Here is a 20,143-nt window from a genome sequence, read left to right on the forward strand (position 1 = left end):
ATTGACTCTCGACTTGAGAAAACAACAGTGGACCAACACCAGCAGATGACATGGCACCCCAAATCATCACTGACTGTGGAAACTTCACACTGCACTTCAAGTATCTTGGATTCTGTGCCTTGACTCTTCCTCTAGATTCTGGGACCTTGATTTCCAAATGAAATGCAAAATTTACTTTCAAGCAAGTGACCCAAACCTGTGCATTATCTGTACTTTGCTGCTGGCACAAGCGGAGACAGGCGACACACACACACACACACACACACACACACACACACACACACACACACACACACACACACACACACTCACACACACACACACACACACATCAAACAGGTGGAGCTGATGGGTAAGGGGGAGACAGGATGAGACAGGTGAAGACAGCAAGTCAGAAGGACGGGGGAGACAGGTGAAACAATGAGACATGGGTAAGCAGTGAGACTAGAGACATTAAAATTAATGCTAATTTTATAGAGGCACAGAGGGAGTCGTTGTTCGAATACAATTTGAGTGACAGTGAACAATTATTTGTTATTACATATGGTCAAACCCAAAATCCAGGTCAACTGAGGAGTGTTATAGGCAGAAACACATGAAGTAGAAGGACCAGCCTCAGTGTAAATGTTATACTTATGGTTGTTATGATATTGTATGACGTCAGGGATTTGTATGCTGTTATGAGCACCCCAATGAATACAAACATAAATAAACAACTGCACGTTTCATATAGACAACCCCTGTAGAAAACCACAATGAGTAAATCTGAAACATCTGATTGATACAACACTGAATTCAGTGTAATGTTTCACCATTATTCTTTCCTATATGATTCTGATTTCCATACTGAAATTCCACACTCTCCACATATTTGCACTAATGTAAGTATAATATCCTTCAACTCAATGTTTAGTGCACTATCGTTTCAATAGGAAAACATTTGGGATCCAGCCTGTAAAGTACACTAGCCTGGTGGAAATTTCCACGTGCTGAACGGTGGCGCATAGAGACGCCTGGTGGCCGGGAGTGGAGCTGCAGGCTGGGAGATTTCACACACTTTGGCAAGGACGGAAATAGTTTTGATTCTGTGTGCAAACATTTAAAAAAAAAAAAAAAAAAAAATTACATCACATGCAAGTCTTGATTGGAATTTTGATTTCTATGGGGAACCATTTCCATAGCAAAATATGTGCGTTGTGGAGAAAAGTGCTAATGTAATAATGACATGTCTTGGACATGTTCAAACACTACTCTCAACAGCCATTGAAGCCACACAGGCTTTAAATGCCTTATTTTTGTACATATAATCACAGATGTCTTGTGTGTGAAGCCAGTTGAAATATAATCTTGATGTCGAGCCTGGAGAATGATTCGTTAAAAGTATAATAAACAGTCTTGTTGCGAGATTTCAAAGGCAAAGTTCGCGCTCACCGTCCGGATTACATAATCCAGCTGTTTAAAAGAGAGATCTGAGATAAACAGCCTGTGGGCTCCACTGCCACTGAACCAGCAGCCATGGGCATGTTCACTGTGCTTCTCTGGAGTTTCTTAGGAGTGAATATTATCATCTCAGCGACAGCCAACGACGGTAACAAAGCTTTATTTTCAGTTATGTAGTGATTTATTCGGGGCTGGGGGGGAACGTAATGGGCAAAACGTGATTTATTTATAAAATACATTTTACTTAATAGTGTTTTCTTAACAACAAATTTGTAATGCAAGTAACGTAACTTTATTGACATCGGAAACTGTAATCATATTACATCAATTTAAATGTAATGCGTTACATTACTGCGTTAACAGAAAAAATAATTAGATTAAAGTACTTTGTAACTTTGTAACACTCAGCTCTGGTTCCTACTCATTTAAACTGTAGACTACTTCTCAGTTTCTGTGGTTCTGGGCATTGGCATGTCGTGCATGATTGACAGGATTTGTATAAACGGACACCCACTGAATAATATGTTTTAATCTTTTTAACAGGCCCAGTTGTGCAAACTAAATATGGCGCTCTAAAAGGTGAGTACTTGAGAGCGAAAGGGAAGGACACACTCATCCACAGCTACCTGGGTGTGCCGTTTGCCAAGCCACCCGTTGGACCTTTGAGACTCTCTGCCCCACAACCTGCAGAACAATGGCAAGGAGTGAGAGACGCCGCAAAACAACCAAACATGTAAGACGATACGGCTAGGGGACAGAATTATATGAATACAGGTTATAGTAACAATTACTGTTCACGTGTATATAGATATATTGCAAATTCAGCCAACATCATTGTTCCATTACAAGTTAATGTAAGTAATATGTACATTTCTCAACTGGCATAAAGTTGGCTTGACGTTGGACGTTAGATATTCGCAGATATGTGGAAATTAAGGGACCGTCTCTAAAGTTACATACGACATTGTTATACACGTTTCTAACTTCAATAGCATTTGAAAGGAATGACTTACAGTCGCAAACCCAACTGTAAAGTGTTCATCTAGGTGTCAGGTATGATAGATTTTTTTATATATATATTTAATAAATTATACTGTCAAATCATATCTAAACATTGTGATGTTTTTATACCTTATGGACTCATACACAAAATATACCATAATTTAAAGCTCAATAGCATTTGAAGGGAATGATGTACCATCACAAACCCAACTGTAAAGTGTTCAACTAGGTGTCAGGTATGACGCACATGTTTAGATTTTTGATATTTAACCCTACAATGCATGAACCAAAAAAACCTTCACGAATGCATAAAGGGGGTCAAAATGCTCAAAAATAGATGTCCTATTAATGAAATAATTAAAAGAACTGATGATACACTAATGTTTTAATATTTAAAACCTTTTTATTTGTTTTCTTTTCATTTATTTATGTACATGTTTAGATTGTGGATGGGAGCCAAAGAAATTCAAAATTATTTACATCACTTCCACTAAGCCTTTTGAGCCCTCAACTTCCCTGTCACAAGAATAATCCTGGTCCTTCCTTTCCTCTGTACCATTCTGCTTATTGCGCCCTGAACTTTCATCTTCGTCCTCATCTTCATCTAGCGTGTTCCTGTCTCCAGCCTCATTTTCCCTGTCACAAGAATAATCCTCGTCCCTCCTTTCTTCTGTACCATTCTGCTTATTGTGCCCTGAACATGTGTCATCATTATTAGCATTATCATCTTCATCTTTATCACCAGTGCTGTTCCCGTCATCTTCCCTGTCACAAGGATAGTCTTCATCTCTTCTTTCCTTTGTTTCATTGAGTTTATTGTGCCCAACACTCACCTCATCAATTTCCTCATCTTTCTCAACATTTTCCCTATCTTTGAATTAAAAAAAAAGTTTGGGTCAATACCTAAATGCATTTTCTAAACCAGGCCTCAAAACTTAGAACATTTCCACAGGATTAATTCTTGGTGTTTTGGTAGTGGCAATAAGAGTGTGTGTGTGTGTGTGTGTGTGTGTGTGTATATATATATATATATATATAATATAAATAAATAACAAATAAAAAAAATATATATATAATGTATGTATATATAGTGTGTACATTTTATATGTATATATGTATGAGATTATATGTATATTTGTGTAGATACACATGAGAGCTCTCTATTTAACCCACCTCCTCCCCAGCACCACCTGTATAGACCTGCTACGGGGTTCCCCTTTAATCTACCTTTGCAGCAGCAGTGTTTCTTTATTTCAATATGTTGATTATTTTAGCTGAGTAAGTCTTAGTACATGTTCAGCAGCAGCATAGCATATCTAGTCCACCAAAACTAAACATACATACATTCCATGCCATGTCCATATATGCTGGTTAAATTAATTTCAAGAATTGTCAGGAGTTCAAGAGTTTAAAATGATTTTTAATACTGTTACCATATATATATATATATATATATATATATATATATATATATATATATATATATATATATATATATATATATATACTACATTCTCAAATAAATACATTTGCCAGAACTTCTCTCTATTTGAAGCACCTGTCCTCGATCGAACAACTTTCCTGTCCTCTGTCCAAATAGTTTGCAACCATTTTGCCCAATTTTTTGGAGTTGAAAATGTAGACAGCTGGGGTGGACCACTTTGCCTTTCCTTTTCCAAGGACATGTCTAACAAATGCCTTAGCTATTTAATTTCTGTCACCAGCCTTTGCCCAAAGGTCATTTTCTCTTTTATGTTTCCCCTTTTTAAATCTGGCCATGATGCCTACTGCAGTCTGCTAACAGCATGCAACTCTTCTTTGACTCTTGAGCCCATCTCCCCTTGGTAAGAGTTCCAACAGTCTAGAACTCAGCACACTATCTCCGGAAAATTACTGAAAATTTACCATTAAGAGATAATGGATCTTTAAAAAAAAAATATTCGGTAGTGAAATACATCGCAATATTTACATATGATTTGATAGTATATTTAATTAAATATCAAAAATCTAATAGGTGTGCATTATGAACACTGTACAGTTGAGATTGTGACTGTAAGTCCATTCCCTTAAAGTGCTATTGAGCTTTAAATTATGGTATACTTTGTGTATGGGCCTATTCAGTAGTGAAAATCATGTCAAATTTACATGTGATTTAATAGTTTATTTTATTAAATATCAAAAATATGTGCGTCATACCTGACATCTAGATGAACCTTTTACAGTTGGTTGTGTGACTGTAAGTCATTCCCTTCAAATGCTATTGAAGTTAGAAACATGTATAACAATGTCACATGTAACTTTAGAGACAGTCCCTTAATTTCTGCATATCTGCGAGTATCTAATGTCCAACATCAAGCCAACTTTATGCCAGTCATTTACCAGGTCTGAACTATTTATTTATTTATTTTTGCGTTTTGGCAGATGCCCTTATCCAGAGCGACTTACATTTATCTATTTTTTTATACAGCTGAGCAGTTGAGGGTTAAGGGACTTGCTCAAGGGCCCAGCAGTGGCAGCTTGGTGGTGCTGGGATTTGAACTCACAACCTTCTGATCAGTACTTAAATGTCTCTACCACTGAGCTACCACTGCCCCTACAAGCCAAAGGCAGTGTAAAGCATAACTCATGAAAGAAATGACACTGCTCTTGTCATAGTGTCACTTTTGCTTCAGAAGAATGAGACTGTCATTCTGTCTGATGACATTTATTCCAGGTGTGTGCAAAACAGGGAGCTATGTGTGAATATTCTCAAAAATTTTTCCATGACCTTGGAAGTTCCTGAAGTTTCAGAGGACTGCCTTTACCTCAACATTTACACACCCGCTAAACCAAGTGAAGATGCCAAACTACCTGTAAGTCTGTATTTACATTAACAGCATTTTGCAGTCGCCCTTATCCAGTGTGACTTACAGATCACCAAACTTCATTTAATATTTTGTTTCACCTCACTCTAAACCCTATAAACTGACTGGATATACAAACATATTTTTGTATATGCTTATGAGATTTATAGATTATTCTTTCTTTTGGCTAGTTGTTGCCACCTCATTAAAATTAGCGATAACTCATTGCTGGTAGGTTGTCAATGAGATCATGCAAAAATACTAACCTCAGGGATGTAATACACAAAAAGGTTTGTTAAATTGATCATAGAGCAAAACAACCTGTTTTAATGGAACCTTCTTTCTTCTTCAATAATGATGATTCATTATGCATAGATTATGCATATTGCATGTGAAAAAGCTTTGCATTGCTGGTACAGGTTATGGTTTGGATCCATGGTGGAGGCTTGTTCTTAGGCTCGGCTTCAATGTTTGACGGACATGCACTGGCAGCCTATCAGAATGTCGTTGTAGTGCTAATCCAGTACAGGCTTGGCTTTCTTGGATTTTTCAGGTAAATATAACTCCTTTATTGTCATGTAAAAGTCCTGAGTGATATGATGATCTCCCCCCCCCCCCCAAACACACACACACCCTTCCAAGTGTTTAAAAATGTTTTTTTTTTTTAATGTATGTGCACCTCTATTTTATAATTTATGCACTAATGAGAAGGCTGGGTGCGCCTTGCAACAAAACATAAGAGAAAAGCAATAGAATAATAGTTTGAATAATACAAAAAGCAGCAAGTAAAAAGTTTGTTGAACATGTACCCCTCAGTCTCAAGACCTGATTTGAAGGGGTCAGTGTTTGAAATCTGGCAGAATTAAATCGGTGAACAAAAAAAAAAAAAAATATAAAAAATAAAGTGATATATTGATATACCATAGATGTTTTCACTATTAATATCGTAACATACAGTATTTGAGCATTTGTGTTAACTGTAATAATAATTATAATAATAAATTCCTTTAATCTTCTAAATATTATGTAAACTTTATTGTAGTACAAACTGATAACAATAAATTACAGAAAACAAAGTATCAGTAACGTGGATCTTTTACACACTTTTGTAAATTCACACGAAGGGATTTTATATTTATATAAAGCTGATATGTTATTTTATATCAATTGTTTACAGTACATCTTTGAAATAGTACTTTCGACAGTAACATTAAGTGTAAGGGAACTAAAAGAAACTTAAAATGTATTACATATTTAAAAGCTTGCATGGAGTTTTTAAAATGTATTTTTCTTTATCCTGATGATTTTAGCACAGGGGATGAACTTGCTCCAGGTAACTACGGTCTCCTGGATCAGGTAGCAGCTCTTCAGTGGGTTCAGGAGAACATCCACAGCTTTGGAGGTGATCCTGGATCAGTAACCATCTTTGGAGAGTCTGCAGGAGGCGTCAGTGTGTCTTACCATGTAGGGATGCTAAATATTCTGCCTGGCCACACTTTTGTCACAATATCAGAACATGCAATAAGCCACTGGTTAAAAATAATTTCTATAAATATTCCAAAATATAATGCAAAAAGTTTCACTGCCTCTATTTGGACAGATATTGGCACCGTTGTCTGCTGGTCTCTTCCGCTATGCCATAGCAGAGAGTGGCACTGCTGCAATGGATGCTATTTTTACTACCAGTCCTCTACCAGTAGCTCAGGTAAAGAGCTCTTCCCTGGCTGCTCACTACATTCTATCTGTAATCTGTTTAAAAAAAAAAAATAAAAAAAAACATACACAGATGTATTGGCAACAGTCTAAAGCGGTAGCTCAGGATGTAATGAACAAGAAAGAGGTTTATTATCTACTCTATCATCCTTTTTTCCCAGAATAACTTTGCTGGAGAAACAAAAATAGATAGACTAAGTGCACACTGTACGAAGAGTGTACAAATTACACAAAAGGACAGACAACAGAGCAGGAGGTTTACAGTTTGTTTTTTTGTTTGTTTGTTTGTTTTTGTTTTTAACAAAATGGTTACAACTGTTTTGTTTACCCTGTTTGGTATTTGGAGGAAACACAGCATGAAGCCAGTAGAGCATTGCAGATTTGAAGCACTTAAAGAAAAATGTAGCTTATTGATACAAGATATTAGCCATCTAACACTACAACTAGCCATAGCTTATCATGATTTTTTCTATTACTGGATATTTATGTTAGATTACATAATATATCAACTAAATATATCATTGTCTTTGTTCTCAGTATGTGGCTAATGCGTCTGGTTGTGACACTTACAGCACAAAGCAGATTGTTGATTGTGTTATGCGGTTGTCAGAGGAGGATCTTTTGACGATTGCCAAAAAGGTATGTCTCTGATAAACTACTCTAAAATTAATGAACTACCCATAGTTAAACTTTGCTTGGCATTTTTAATTACAATGTCTTACTTTTTTGTTAGGATAATGGGTTCTTTAAAGTGACAACGGATGGACGATTCCTTCCTAAATCTGTGGATGAACTTCTGCAGAACAAAGAGTTCAGCAAAGTGCCATTTATTACAGGGGTGACTGATGATGAAGGAGGCTTTGGACTCCTTAATGTAAGTGATACATATGGCCAAAAGTATGTAGACACTTGACTATCACACACATTATCACACACAATATATATATTAAAAGCACCTGCCTAATATTGTGCTGCCAAAACAGCTCTGACCCACAAGACCTCTGAAGGTGTGCTGTGATGTTAGCAGCAGATCCTTTAAGTCCTGTAAATAGCAGGTTTGGACCTACATGGATCAGACTTGTTTGTCCAGCACATCCCACAGATGCTCGATCAGATTGAGATCTGGGGAATTTGGAGGCCAATTCAACACTTTGAACTCTTTCTCATGTTCCTCAAACCATATTGTTGTTGTTGTTTTTCCTAAGCAGTAATAGACCATATTCAGGCAAAAAAAAAAAAAAAAAAAGAATGTTGTCTGTCAGGTAATACCTGAAAAGCTTACCAGCCATACGTTCTTGTAAAATTGTATGAAATATTTCTGAGACTACTGATGTATTTTTAAAGGCAAAGCACTGTAATGTATTGGTTTTGTTTAGTTTAGCACAATATAAAATACATTATTTTAGATCATGTAATTACTGTTCACATCATTAACTAAAAATGTATCCCATAGATCCTTGGTCCTCCAGGATGGGCTGAAGGATTGGACAGAGAGCAAGTTATGTCATTAATGCCTTTCTTTTTTCCTGATGTAAGTGAAGACTCAAATATGATTATGCACAGCCTTTTATGCATGTAGAAACCATTCTAGAAAGTAATCTACTGTGACATTGAACATGCATGTATATATCAGTATACAGTTTAGTGTAAAAGTTTGCATACCCTTAGTCCAAAATGAAAAAGAAGACAAACAAATTTATATTATTATATTTATAGGCTTTACAGGCAGTTTAGTGTACCAAGTTTCAAAGATATTCCTTTAATATTACAATGAACAAAATGGTGAACAAAATAGAATGTGTTAAGATATTATTTGTGGGGGAAAAAATCACTTCAGAACTTTGCATCTCACCTTCTGAATGCAATATAAATTCTCTAATCACTTGTAGGCATATCATGTGCCTTTATAACAGTTTAGGATACATTTTTTTTTGTAACATAAAATTCTATGCCGCTATTCTCGTTAGCACGAAATCTCAGGAACAAGTGGTTTATTGTTTATAGGATTAATATAGAATTATTATTGTAATCAGCAGATGAACTAATTAGATTTTGGGATTGAATCAAACAGGGTCAAGCTCACAGCAAGGTCAAATGTCTGAAAGGACTAGACTTGTTGACGGTCAATAAGGCATCCCTATTGGCAGCTTTGGCATTGAGTTTTACTTCTTCATAGATAAATTAGTCAAATAAACAGTTTTTTTTTGCCCAAATCAGCTTTACATATACTTGTGTACATATACTACATGTATTAATTTCTCTGTTTATGCATTTCTTTCAGCCTAGTGATAAATGGCTTCATGAAATAGTGGTGAATGAGTACCTGGGAACCACGAATGATCGGATTGAAATCCGAGATGGTTTCAGAGAGATGTGTGGAGACATTTTGTTTAACATTCCTACTCTTGAAGTAGCAAAACACCACAAAGGTAAAAATGTATTCACTATTTGTAAACATTTGGTTTAATGATTATGACTAATATTTAAATTAATTAATAATTAATTTTGTTTAATATATTTATAATTGCTAGATTCTGGAGCACCAGTTTACTTGTATGAATTCCAGCACACTTTCAATGAGCTCAAGAAAAAGAAGCCAAGCTTTGTAGGAAGTGACCATGGAGATGAACTCCACTTTGTTTTTGGTTCATGTTTTTTAAATGGTCACCTCAAGATAGATGGTAAGATGAAAATTACGGTTAGCTTATTTTATATGTATTAATGCAATTGTCAAGACCAGAGAAGGTCTCAAATCTCTCTCCGTTTAATCTCTCTCGGTCAGGTCAGTTCACAGAAGAAGAGAATAAACTATGTAGAACTATAATGGCCTACTGGGGAAACTTTGCTCGCATTGGGTGGGTAAATCCTTGTCTGCCAACTCTTTAATGAGAAACCCCAAATCTGTACGAATGTTACTTATAAAAGGCTAAAACATCACTGAAGTAATGTCCTTATTTTTTTGTATTGAATTTAACTAAATTATTTTTTGTTTATATTTAACAGTTTATCACAATATAAAGTTACATTCTGTGGTCACAAAGTACACCTTTAGTTGAAAGCATGCATTTTTGGCAAGGAATCTTGTCCTATAGATAGTTATTACTTACCCAATTTTCTGTGTGTCCGACTGTGGCCAGGTCTCCAAACGGACCAGGCCTGACCCCATGGCCAGAGTTTGGAGCTGAATCTGAGTATCTGGGCATCGGCCTGGAGCAGAAGCCTGGAAAGAACTTGAAGGAAAAGCACTATGCATTTTTAACTCAGACTCTGTCGCAGTTAAGGCATGAGAAAAAAAATGGTACAGCAGCTGTAAAGGTTTACAATCATAGTTTGCCAAAGCCTTTTTTACATTTTTGTTTTTGGTGAAGTTACTTAATCATGTATTCTAAATTTTCCTGCTTGCCATTTTTAACAGGCCCAGTTGTGCAGACTAAATACGGAGCTCTAAAAGGTGAGCATGTGACGGCTAAAGGGAAGGACACAGTTGTCTACAGCTACCTGGGTGTGCCGTTTGCAAAGCCACCAGTGGGACCTTTAAGATTCACTGCACCCCAACCTGCAGAACAATGGAAAGGAGTAAGAGATGCCACAAAACAACCATACATGTGAGACTTTATATTCCGAATAGTTTTATTACAAGTATGGACATGTGAAAGCAGTATGATATTTTTATTTTAAAATTATGATTGTCCAACAGCTTCCTTTGGGTCAGGTGCAGTCACTTATGCTTCAGTCAGTATTCATTAAATAAGGATCCTCAAAATTTTGTAGCCAGGGACCTCTTTAACTGTAACCTCAGTACAGATGTAATTATTGCACATTTTTAAATGTGTGCTATAATAGTAATTTGTTTGAGCCACAGAGCTGTCTTTTATTCTTGAATTTTCCACCGACAGAACACCTTAGGTCAAAGTTGACATTATTTATACTCCTACTAGTTTATGAGTTATTGAGGATGGATTAGACCCATTCAATTCAAGTGACCAGTCAAACAGGTTAAAAGCTATAAGAATTATATTTATATGAATTATTTCCATCATTTTAACTCAATGAAAAAAAAAAATCACAGACCCATAGGTATGTCATGGACCTGCCTGGGTTTCCAGAACCACTGCATTAAATTTGCCCAAAATGCATTATATGTTGTAAATGAAGTGGATTATGTAACTTGCACACCCATGAAATGAACCATTGAGTGCTGTGTGAATTTTAAACCATACTGTTGATGTTTCAGGTGTATACAAAACAGGGAACCAACTGTTGAGCTCTTTAGCAGTGTATCACTCAGTGTGGAAATTCCTGAAGTGTCAGAAGATTGCCTGTACCTCAACATTTACACTCCAGCAAAACCTGGTGAAGATGCCAAACTACCCGTAAGCCACAAACCACTGTTCACCTTTTACATACTCAGATAAGCCTGATAAGCCGGTGTAAAATAATGATCATACTATGAGCACTTGACGAAATTTGCCTAGTCATTGTTACATTGTACAAAATATACACTTATGATCTTTAGGTGTGTTCTTTAGGTCATGGTTTGGATTCATGGTGGAGGTCTGAGCATGGGTTCTGCATCAATCTGTGATGGATCAGCGTTGTCTGCCTACCAGAATGTAGTTGTTGTGCTTATCCAGTACAGGCTGGGTCTATTCGGATTCTTTAGGTAATTCTGTCAGGCAGAAATAGTAGAATAACTGCTGCACTACAATCAAAGGAGCAGCTCATAAGTTTTAGAGCTTGTACTGTAGGTGAATTGCAGTTACACCAAAAACAAGTTATTATAAACATCACCTTTAAAGTTTGATCTTACTCAATTTTTCTGTAAATATCTGGAATGAGAGGCTACATGATGCATCTTGTGACATTGTCTGAAAAATTCATATATTCAAGACTATAAAAGTATTTTTGAAATTAACTTATTATAGAACTACAACATCATCACTATTCTACAGTGTTCATTGTACTGTAGTTTATTGTATGCAATAAAAAAATGACAATCAATAACCAGTTTATTAAAGGTTAAAAAGAAATGTGCACATAAGGGCAGTTTGGATAGCCATACATGTATTGTGTACATTCTGTGGTTTTCCACTGTAGTACAGGGGATGAGCACGCACCAGGAAACTATGGGCTTTTGGATCAGGTGGCAGCTCTTCAGTGGGTTCAAGAGAACATCCACAGCTTTGGAGGTGATCCTGGATCAGTCACCATCTTTGGAGAATCTGCAGGAGGAGCCAGTGTGTCTTTTTTGGTGAGGAGCTTATGTGTACACGCATACCATCACAAATCAGTTTTCAAGGCAATACACTCGGGACATTTTCTTCAAATTAATTTCTGTCAAAGATTTAACATTATTTGGAATTGTGCCTAATTAGTTAGAGGATTTGTATAGTAGGAAAATGCTTGTATTCCTGTATAGGCATGTCTTATCTTGAGCTACTGCCACTGTAAGCAAATGAAAAAGGAGCTTCTCTGTAATTCATTACTTTTGCTCATTGTTGAGTTGAAATAACTGTGAAATTATATTTCAGTTATTATTTAGTCATTAATCACTGTCCTAAGTGGGACTGAGTTTGTGCTTTATGACTCTGTTTGTGTTCAAGCTTCTCTCTCCATTGTCTGCTGGACTGTTCCATCGTGCAATTGCAGAAAGTGGCACTGCAACATTGAAAGGCATTGTGGGGAATCCCTTACCAATAGCCAAGGTTAACCGAGTCCTAATTCCTTTTTATAATCTATGCTATCATTCTGGCATCTTCTGACATTTCTTTGTGTATCATTTCAGCTAGTGGCTAACATCTCAGGTTGTGACATCAGTAGCACACAAAAAATTGCTGAGTGTATTAAGCACTGGTCGATAGAGGACGTGATATCTCTTTCAAAAGAGGTGAGTGATTTTGAACTTAATTTGAACAAAACTGAAAAAAAGATTAAATAGATTATGTGAAGAAAAAAGGTACTGAAAAACATATCTCAATGTGTTTCAGAGGATGTTTCTACAATTTGTAGTGACTGTGGATAAGATATTTCTTCCCAAGCCTGTGGAGGAACTCCTTCAGAACCAGGAGTTCCATAAAGTACCACTCATGACTGGTGTGAACAACGATGAGTTTGGTTGGGTGCTGCCTCGTGTGAGTAAATCCTACAATATGTATTGTACAGATATACCTTAGAATTTAACATGGTCCTTTAGCAGTTTTCAGTTTTTGTTCTGAAATTAGTTCATTATGCAGAAAAGCATGCACTGTGATATTATGAGTATCGTAATAAAGTGCACTATGGGCTCTAATCTTTGCATTCTTATGAGGATATTAAAATAATACTTAAGGACACAGTGATGCTCTGTTCCCACAGTACATTGCACCTTCAGGATGGAATGATGGGATGGATAAAGAGCAAGTACTTTCATCAATGGCTGATTTCAGTTCTGAAGTAAGTCAAAAATAAATTAACAAATGTATAGCACCACACCTATGAATTTATTAGTCTAATTCTTTGCTTCCTCCTTTCCTGTCAAGCCCCAGAATCAGTGGATTAATGAACTGGTAGTAGAGGAGTACCTGGGGTCTTCTACTGACCCAATAAAAATTCGTGATGGTTACAAAGAGATGATGGGAGATCTGATCTTTACCATTCCAGCTCTGACACTGGCTAAAGCCCATAAAGGTGCAGAATGTGTATATTGTATATCTATGTATTTATATTAAATCAAATTATACCACAGTGCTTTTGAATCTTAAAATCTGATCTGATGGTGTTAATTAATTTTGTATAACACCACAGCTCTGTCGGTAGTGCCACCTGTAATTCAAATCACAGGTTTTTATTAATGTGTTAATTGTAATACAATATTGTTTCTATAGTAATAGCTAATCCACAGGGGCTTGTATGACACACACCACATAATCTAAGTATCATAATGAACATATTTTTAAGAAAAGTATTATTTAACAAAGAAATAATTTCTGCCAGAAGCCTCTGCATTTTGTAACAGTCAGAGATAAAGCTATACTTTTTATGCTTTCTACCATGGGAGAGGCTTGAGAGAAGGCATGATATTTAGCAGTTTCTCTGTAACAAGCTGGTTTTTTTGTCTTATTAGAAAGAAAGAAAATAAGGTTGGTGAGGGCTCATCTGTTTATATCTGCTGTAATATACACTCACCAAGCACTTCATTAGGAACACTATATTAATACAGGGCAAAATAACCTCAATTCTTCATGGCATGGATTCCACAAGATGTTGGAAACATTTCTTGGAGATTCTGGTCCATGTTGACATGATTGCATCATGCAATTCCTGCAGATTTTACAGGTGCACTTCCATGCTGCAAATCTCTCATTCTACCACACCCCAAAGGTGTTTTTCTGGTTTTAGATCCAGTGACTGGGAAGGCCACTGAAGAACACTGTACCCATTGTCATGTTCATGAAACCAGTTTGAGACGACTTTTGATTTGTGACATGGTGCATTATTATGCTGGAAGTAGCCATTAGAAGATGGGTCAATTGTGGCCATTAAGGAATGCACATGGTCAACAACAATACTCAAATAGGTTGTGGCATTCAAGCGATGATTGATTGGTATTAACGGACCCAAAGCCTGCCAAGAAAACATTCCCCACACCATTTCACCACCTCCACCAGCCTGGACTGTTGAAACAAGGCAGGTTGGATGCATGGATTCATGCTGTTGCTGCCAAATTCTGACCCTACCATCTGAGTGCCTCAGCATAAATCGAGACTCCTCAGACTTTTCCCATCTTCAACCGTATAGTTTTGGTGAGCCTGTGCCCACTGCAGTCTCAGCTTTCTGTTCTTGGCTGACAGAAGTGAAACCCAACATGGTTTTCTGTTGTTGTAGCCCATCCGCCTTAAAGTTTGACATGTTGTGCATTCTGAGATGCATTTCTTCTAACCACAATTGTACAGAATGGTTATGATTTACTGTAGCCTTTCTGTCAGCTTGACCCAGTCTGGCCATTCTCCATTGACCTCTATCATCAACACAGCGTTTCCGTCCTCAGACCTGATACTCATTGTATGTTTTTTCTTTATTGCACCATTCTGAGTAAACTCTAGAGGCTGTTGAGTGTGAAAATCCCAGAAGATCAAGTTATAGAAATATTCAAACCAGCCCATCTGGCACCAACAATCATGCCATGGTCACTGAGATCACATTTTTCCCCATTCTGATGGTTGATATGAACTTTACCCAAAGCTGCTATCCCATATTTGCATGATTTTATGCATTGTACTGCTGCCACATGACTGGATTATTAGAGAATTGCATGAATAACTAGGTATACAGGTGTTCCTAATTAAGTGATGGGTAAGTGGAAGTGGTAAAAGGACCTAACTTGTTTTGTAGATGTTTCACAACATTAACAGTAACTATACATGGATAAATGCATACAAAAAAATTGTAATCATTTGCACATTGCTGTGATATATGTGGAGTAAAACACTTTGTGGTGTGCTATTATTAGAAAATAATCAATTTTGAATTGGTAATAGGACTCCGCTTTAAGTCAGGCTACATCACACCATCCCATCATTGATTATTTTTTCTATAACAGCACACCCAATTGTGCTTACTTCCTTTTCTAATGTATATTAATTAACCAGATATTTCAGTGACTTATAGAGTATTGAATTCACATTGTCTCAAAGTTACAAAATTTTATTCTTACCTGCCAGGTGCTGGTGCTCCAATTTATCTATATGAGTTCCAGCACACACCCAGCGTTTTTCAGGCTACCAGGCCCAGCTTTGTGGGATGTGATCATGGAGATGAACTTGCCTTCGTTTTCGGCTTGTGCTTTGGGAATGCACACGTCAAGGTGACGGGTAAAGAGAAAATATGATCTACCTTATACACATGCACATGCCAGTCAATGGTCTGCAGTCCTATGTAGTACATTTTAGATTTAATGGTCCTTGTATATTACACTTGATGTCAACAAGGATTTGGGGTAAATAAATACACAGTGCAGTTTGTGGTGACACGTTTTTTTTACACGAGTGTTGCAGTAACCAGAGTTGGGACTGATACAGAATCATTATACATAGAGGCATGGGACATAGTGTAAAATATTATTAAATTAAAAAATTATAGTAGTTACTTAAAATTATACTTCAGTGAATGCTACACATTGTCCACACTTAAATGTATTGAAATAATAAAATGTTTTTTGTTTTTGTTTGTTGGTTTGTTTGTTTTTTAAACCATTTTTGCTCTTGCAAATGTGTAACACTTTGATGACTCAAATCATATGAACACTTATGGTTAGAGTTGTGGTTAGCATTCATAATGACTCTTACAACTTCATATGAAATCAGACAAAATCCACCCCCCCAAAAAAAAAAAAACATTGCTGTTGCTTGTTTGAATTCATACAAAGTTTTATGAGGTAAGGTTCTTTTATGCTAATGTACGGAGAGAACGTTAAAAGGTCAAATGCAGAGATCGGATTGGTAGCTGAGCAAAAGGGGCAAAAATATTTTATCTTTATTGTAACAAGTACTCAGGAATAAAAATATATTTTCTTATACGGAAATGAAAGTTATTTCTTATAAACATGCAACAGTGAAAGAGTACAAATATTATTTTTCAATTATTACTTTTAAATTTTTAATTATATACAATAACAGTATGCGATTACCAAAATGCTTTCTGCCCCAGACAATAACATAATTCTCTAATTAACACAGCTTATTTTTTTTATGTCAATAGATGAATCATTATGGTAATAGCTAAAAAAAAATATGATTTTAAGTTCTGTTTGTTTTATTTGCTAAGGGTCATTCACAAAGGAAGAAGATGAACTGTGTAGGACAGTGATGGCCTACTGGGGTAACTTTGCTCGCACTGGGTGAGTAAAATGCTGTGAAGATTCTAATGTTCTATTTCACTATTATTATTATTATTATTATCATAATCATCACTGGTGATATTTTATACATTAAAAATTATGGGCAGGAGTCCAAATGGACCAGGCCTGACACCATGGCCTGAGTTTGGAGCTGAAGCTGAGTATCTGGGCATCGGCCTGGAGCAGAAGCCTGGCAAGAACCTGAAGGCTGAGCGTTACATCTTTATGACTGAGAAGCTTCCAGAGTTGGTGGCTGCAGCTCAGGCGAAGGGAGAGCATGTTGAGCTGTAGATGACACTGAAGCTTCTTTATATAATCCGTCTCTCACGGATTTTTTGGTCTATCCCTCTGGGGCATCCATTAAAGTATATAATAAATGTAATGTGATCATCAGTCAGTAGCTGATCATTCAAATAATGATTAACCTTGAAGAACCAACTCTTGAATTTAATGAGGCAGAAACTCATACATTCAGAACCTAGAAATTTTACTGTTTTATTTAAAAAAAAAAAAAAAAAGACAATTGTGTATTTGGAGTGTTATTTGTCTGGAAATGAAGGGCTCTAAATGTAAACATGTATCATTTGGTGGGGAGGGATTGTCTTCATTAGCTACAGATCAAAGAGCTCATTTGGGCCATTATTCAGAAGGTTTAGTTACATGGCCATGGCATCATAGGTTTGTGAAACTGATAAACTGATGAAACTGTGAATTGAAAGATTGTCTAAAATAATAAACATTCTCTTAACCTGAAACAGTAATGCAGAGACAGACTGGATTACATTTTACTCTAATTTATTGGGAAGAGATGAACACGTAAGCTTCAAAGCTCCCTGAAGTCATGTGATGGTGTTTACATTAGACATTTGTTTTTCAGAAATCAATTTGATGAATATACTCGACTTGAAATAGTTGTAGAGGTCACACAACAAACAGGCAGTATGCTTAACATGTGCAATTATGTGCACAATGACCCATAAACAAAGCTGAAATATATTAATTAAATACTTTCATCCACTTCACATATTTCTTTTACATTATAATGGTTAGTTTTTGCAAAGCTGCAATTGAATACAAAAGTACACACAGATGTCTAGTCTGTGGTCAATGCCTATGCTGTCTAGGAAAGAGCACTTTGAGGGGAGTTGCTGCACAGCTTTCTGATCGAGCCTTATCAAAACACAAGGAAGCATTTATAATATCTGTTGGTCTTTCAACTTGGAGATTAAAATAACTCATCTTCCATGCTCCAATATATAATGTTGGGAAAGCATGCCAATATAGATGTTATTGAAGACGGCCAACAAATCTTTTGACTAGATGTGGAAAAGTGGCACCGGTCACTAAGAGCACCATCAGTCTCTGGATCTTTCCAGTGAATCTGCTGAAGGCAGGACAAGGGCTGAGTTTTGATCAATGGAAGCTAAGGCAGGCCCAAGCTGCCAGTCAGCCAATGCACATTTACCATTATACAATTTCAACAATACATTTTTTTTTTCCTGATGGACAAAAGCTAATTTGAGAAGAGTACAATTAGAACATTAATTACTTGGAATATATGATTTAAATTAGTATGACATTTTTATGTATTTTAAGCATATTTTTCAAGGGAATATATACTTAGGTGTGGCACCTGAGATACAAAGCAATAAAACAATGGAAATACCCTCAATTTGCCAATTGAGCGAATTCACCCACATTAGAGAAATGCCTTAGTACATTAGTGCATGCACATTCTTCACAATATACATTCATACAATAGCTGCTTAGCACGTCTAATTACATTTCCCAGGTTAAATACTTCAGAGGTGCCAAATAGAAAACAGAACTGGGCAAAGCATAAAACCTAGTTGGCTGCTTTCAGGTAAGATGGATCCCAAGCTTGTGCAGGGTGGGTTTATCACCTACTTTAGTTGTTTGATGTAATAAAATGCTGTTGGTTTTATGAAACCAGCACAAACTTCATATACTAACCATGAAATAAATAAATATTTAAAGAAGAAATAAAATTTAAACAAAGTTCCATCAACCAAAAAGTAGTTCAGCCAAAATATGTTTAATGTCCAATATTTTCTGATTTGCACTGGAACTACAAGGCTAATGTAGCTAAATACCTCATGGAAATCTATCTTGTTCTAGAAATACAGTACATGCCCAAACTCCATATACTTGCTTAAATTACATTGTTAATCTATGTAATATCATGTTTAAATAAAGATTCTTTGTATTATGATATTAAGTTTAAGTAGAATCTTACTTATAGTATCTCACAAAAATGAGTACACCCCTCACATTTTTGTAAATATTTGATTATATCTTTTCATGTGACAACACTGAAGAAAAGACACTTTGCTTCAATATAAAGTAGTGAATGTACAGCTTGTGTAACAGTGTAAATTTGCTGTCCCCTCAAAATAACTCAACACACAGCCATTAATGTCTAAACCGCTGGCAACAAAAGTGAGTACACCCCTAAGTGAAAATGTCCAAATTAGGCCCAATTAGCCATTTTCCCTCCCCGGTGTCATGTGACTTATTAGTGTTACAAGGTCTCAGGTGTGAATGGGGAGCAGGTGTGTTAAATTTGGTGTCATCGCTCTCACACTCCCTCATACTGGTCATTGGAAGTTCAACATGGCACATCTTGGCAAAGAACTCTCTGAGGATCTGAAAAAAAGAATTGTTGCTCTACATAAAGATGGCCTAGGCTATAAGAAGATTGCCAAGACCCTGACAATGAGCTGCAGCACGGTGACCAAGACCATACAGCGGTTTAACAGGAGAGATTCCACTCAGAACAGGCCTCGCCATGGTCGACCAAAGAAGTTGAGTTTACGTGCTCAGCGTCATATACAGAGGTTGTCTTTGGGAAATAGACGTATGAGTGCTGCCAGCATTGCTGCAGAGGTTGAAGGGGTGGGGGGTCAGCCTGTCAGTGCTCAGACAATACACCGCACACTGCATCAAATTGGTCTGCATGGCTGTCATCCCAGAAGGAAGCCTCTTCTAAAGATGATGCACAAGAAAGCCCACAAACAGTATGCTGAAGACAAGCAGACTAAAGACATGGATTACTGGAGACACGGATGTCCTGTGGTCTGATGAGACCAAGATAAACTTATTTGGTTCAGATGGTGTCAAGCGTGTGTGGCAGCAACCAGGTGAGGAGTACAAAGACAAGTGTGTCTTGCCTACAGTCAAGCATGGTGGTGGGAGTGTCATGGTCTGGGGCTGCATGAGTGCTGCCGGCACTGCGGAGCTACAGTTCACT

At 36.7% G+C, this 20,143-nt stretch overlaps 1 protein-coding gene across 1 annotated transcript; it reads left to right on the forward strand.

Annotated features, from left to right (window-relative positions):
- Positions 1-1,084: 1,084 nt before the first annotated feature.
- ces2b (carboxylesterase 2b) lies at positions 1,085-19,107 on the forward strand. Its single transcript, XM_053640791.1, has 25 exons — positions 1,085-1,588; positions 1,984-2,173; positions 5,156-5,294; positions 5,705-5,838; positions 6,596-6,749; positions 6,886-6,990; positions 7,536-7,637; positions 7,732-7,872; positions 8,452-8,529; positions 9,280-9,427; positions 9,530-9,679; positions 9,781-9,853; positions 10,136-10,296; positions 10,414-10,603; positions 11,233-11,371; positions 11,528-11,661; positions 12,096-12,249; positions 12,602-12,703; positions 12,784-12,885; positions 12,986-13,129; positions 13,353-13,430; positions 13,517-13,664; positions 15,698-15,847; positions 16,800-16,872; positions 16,980-19,107. Exons 1-25 carry the CDS (start codon positions 1,516-1,518, stop codon positions 17,161-17,163), a joined length of 3,246 nt encoding a protein of 1,081 aa, XP_053496766.1. The 5' UTR covers positions 1,085-1,515; the 3' UTR covers positions 17,164-19,107.
- Positions 19,108-20,143: the final 1,036 nt, after the last annotated feature.

This window comes from Ictalurus furcatus, chromosome 14 (assembly GCF_023375685.1).
Source record: "Ictalurus furcatus strain D&B chromosome 14, Billie_1.0, whole genome shotgun sequence".
NCBI classification, from domain to species: Eukaryota; Metazoa; Chordata; class Actinopteri; order Siluriformes; family Ictaluridae; genus Ictalurus; species Ictalurus furcatus.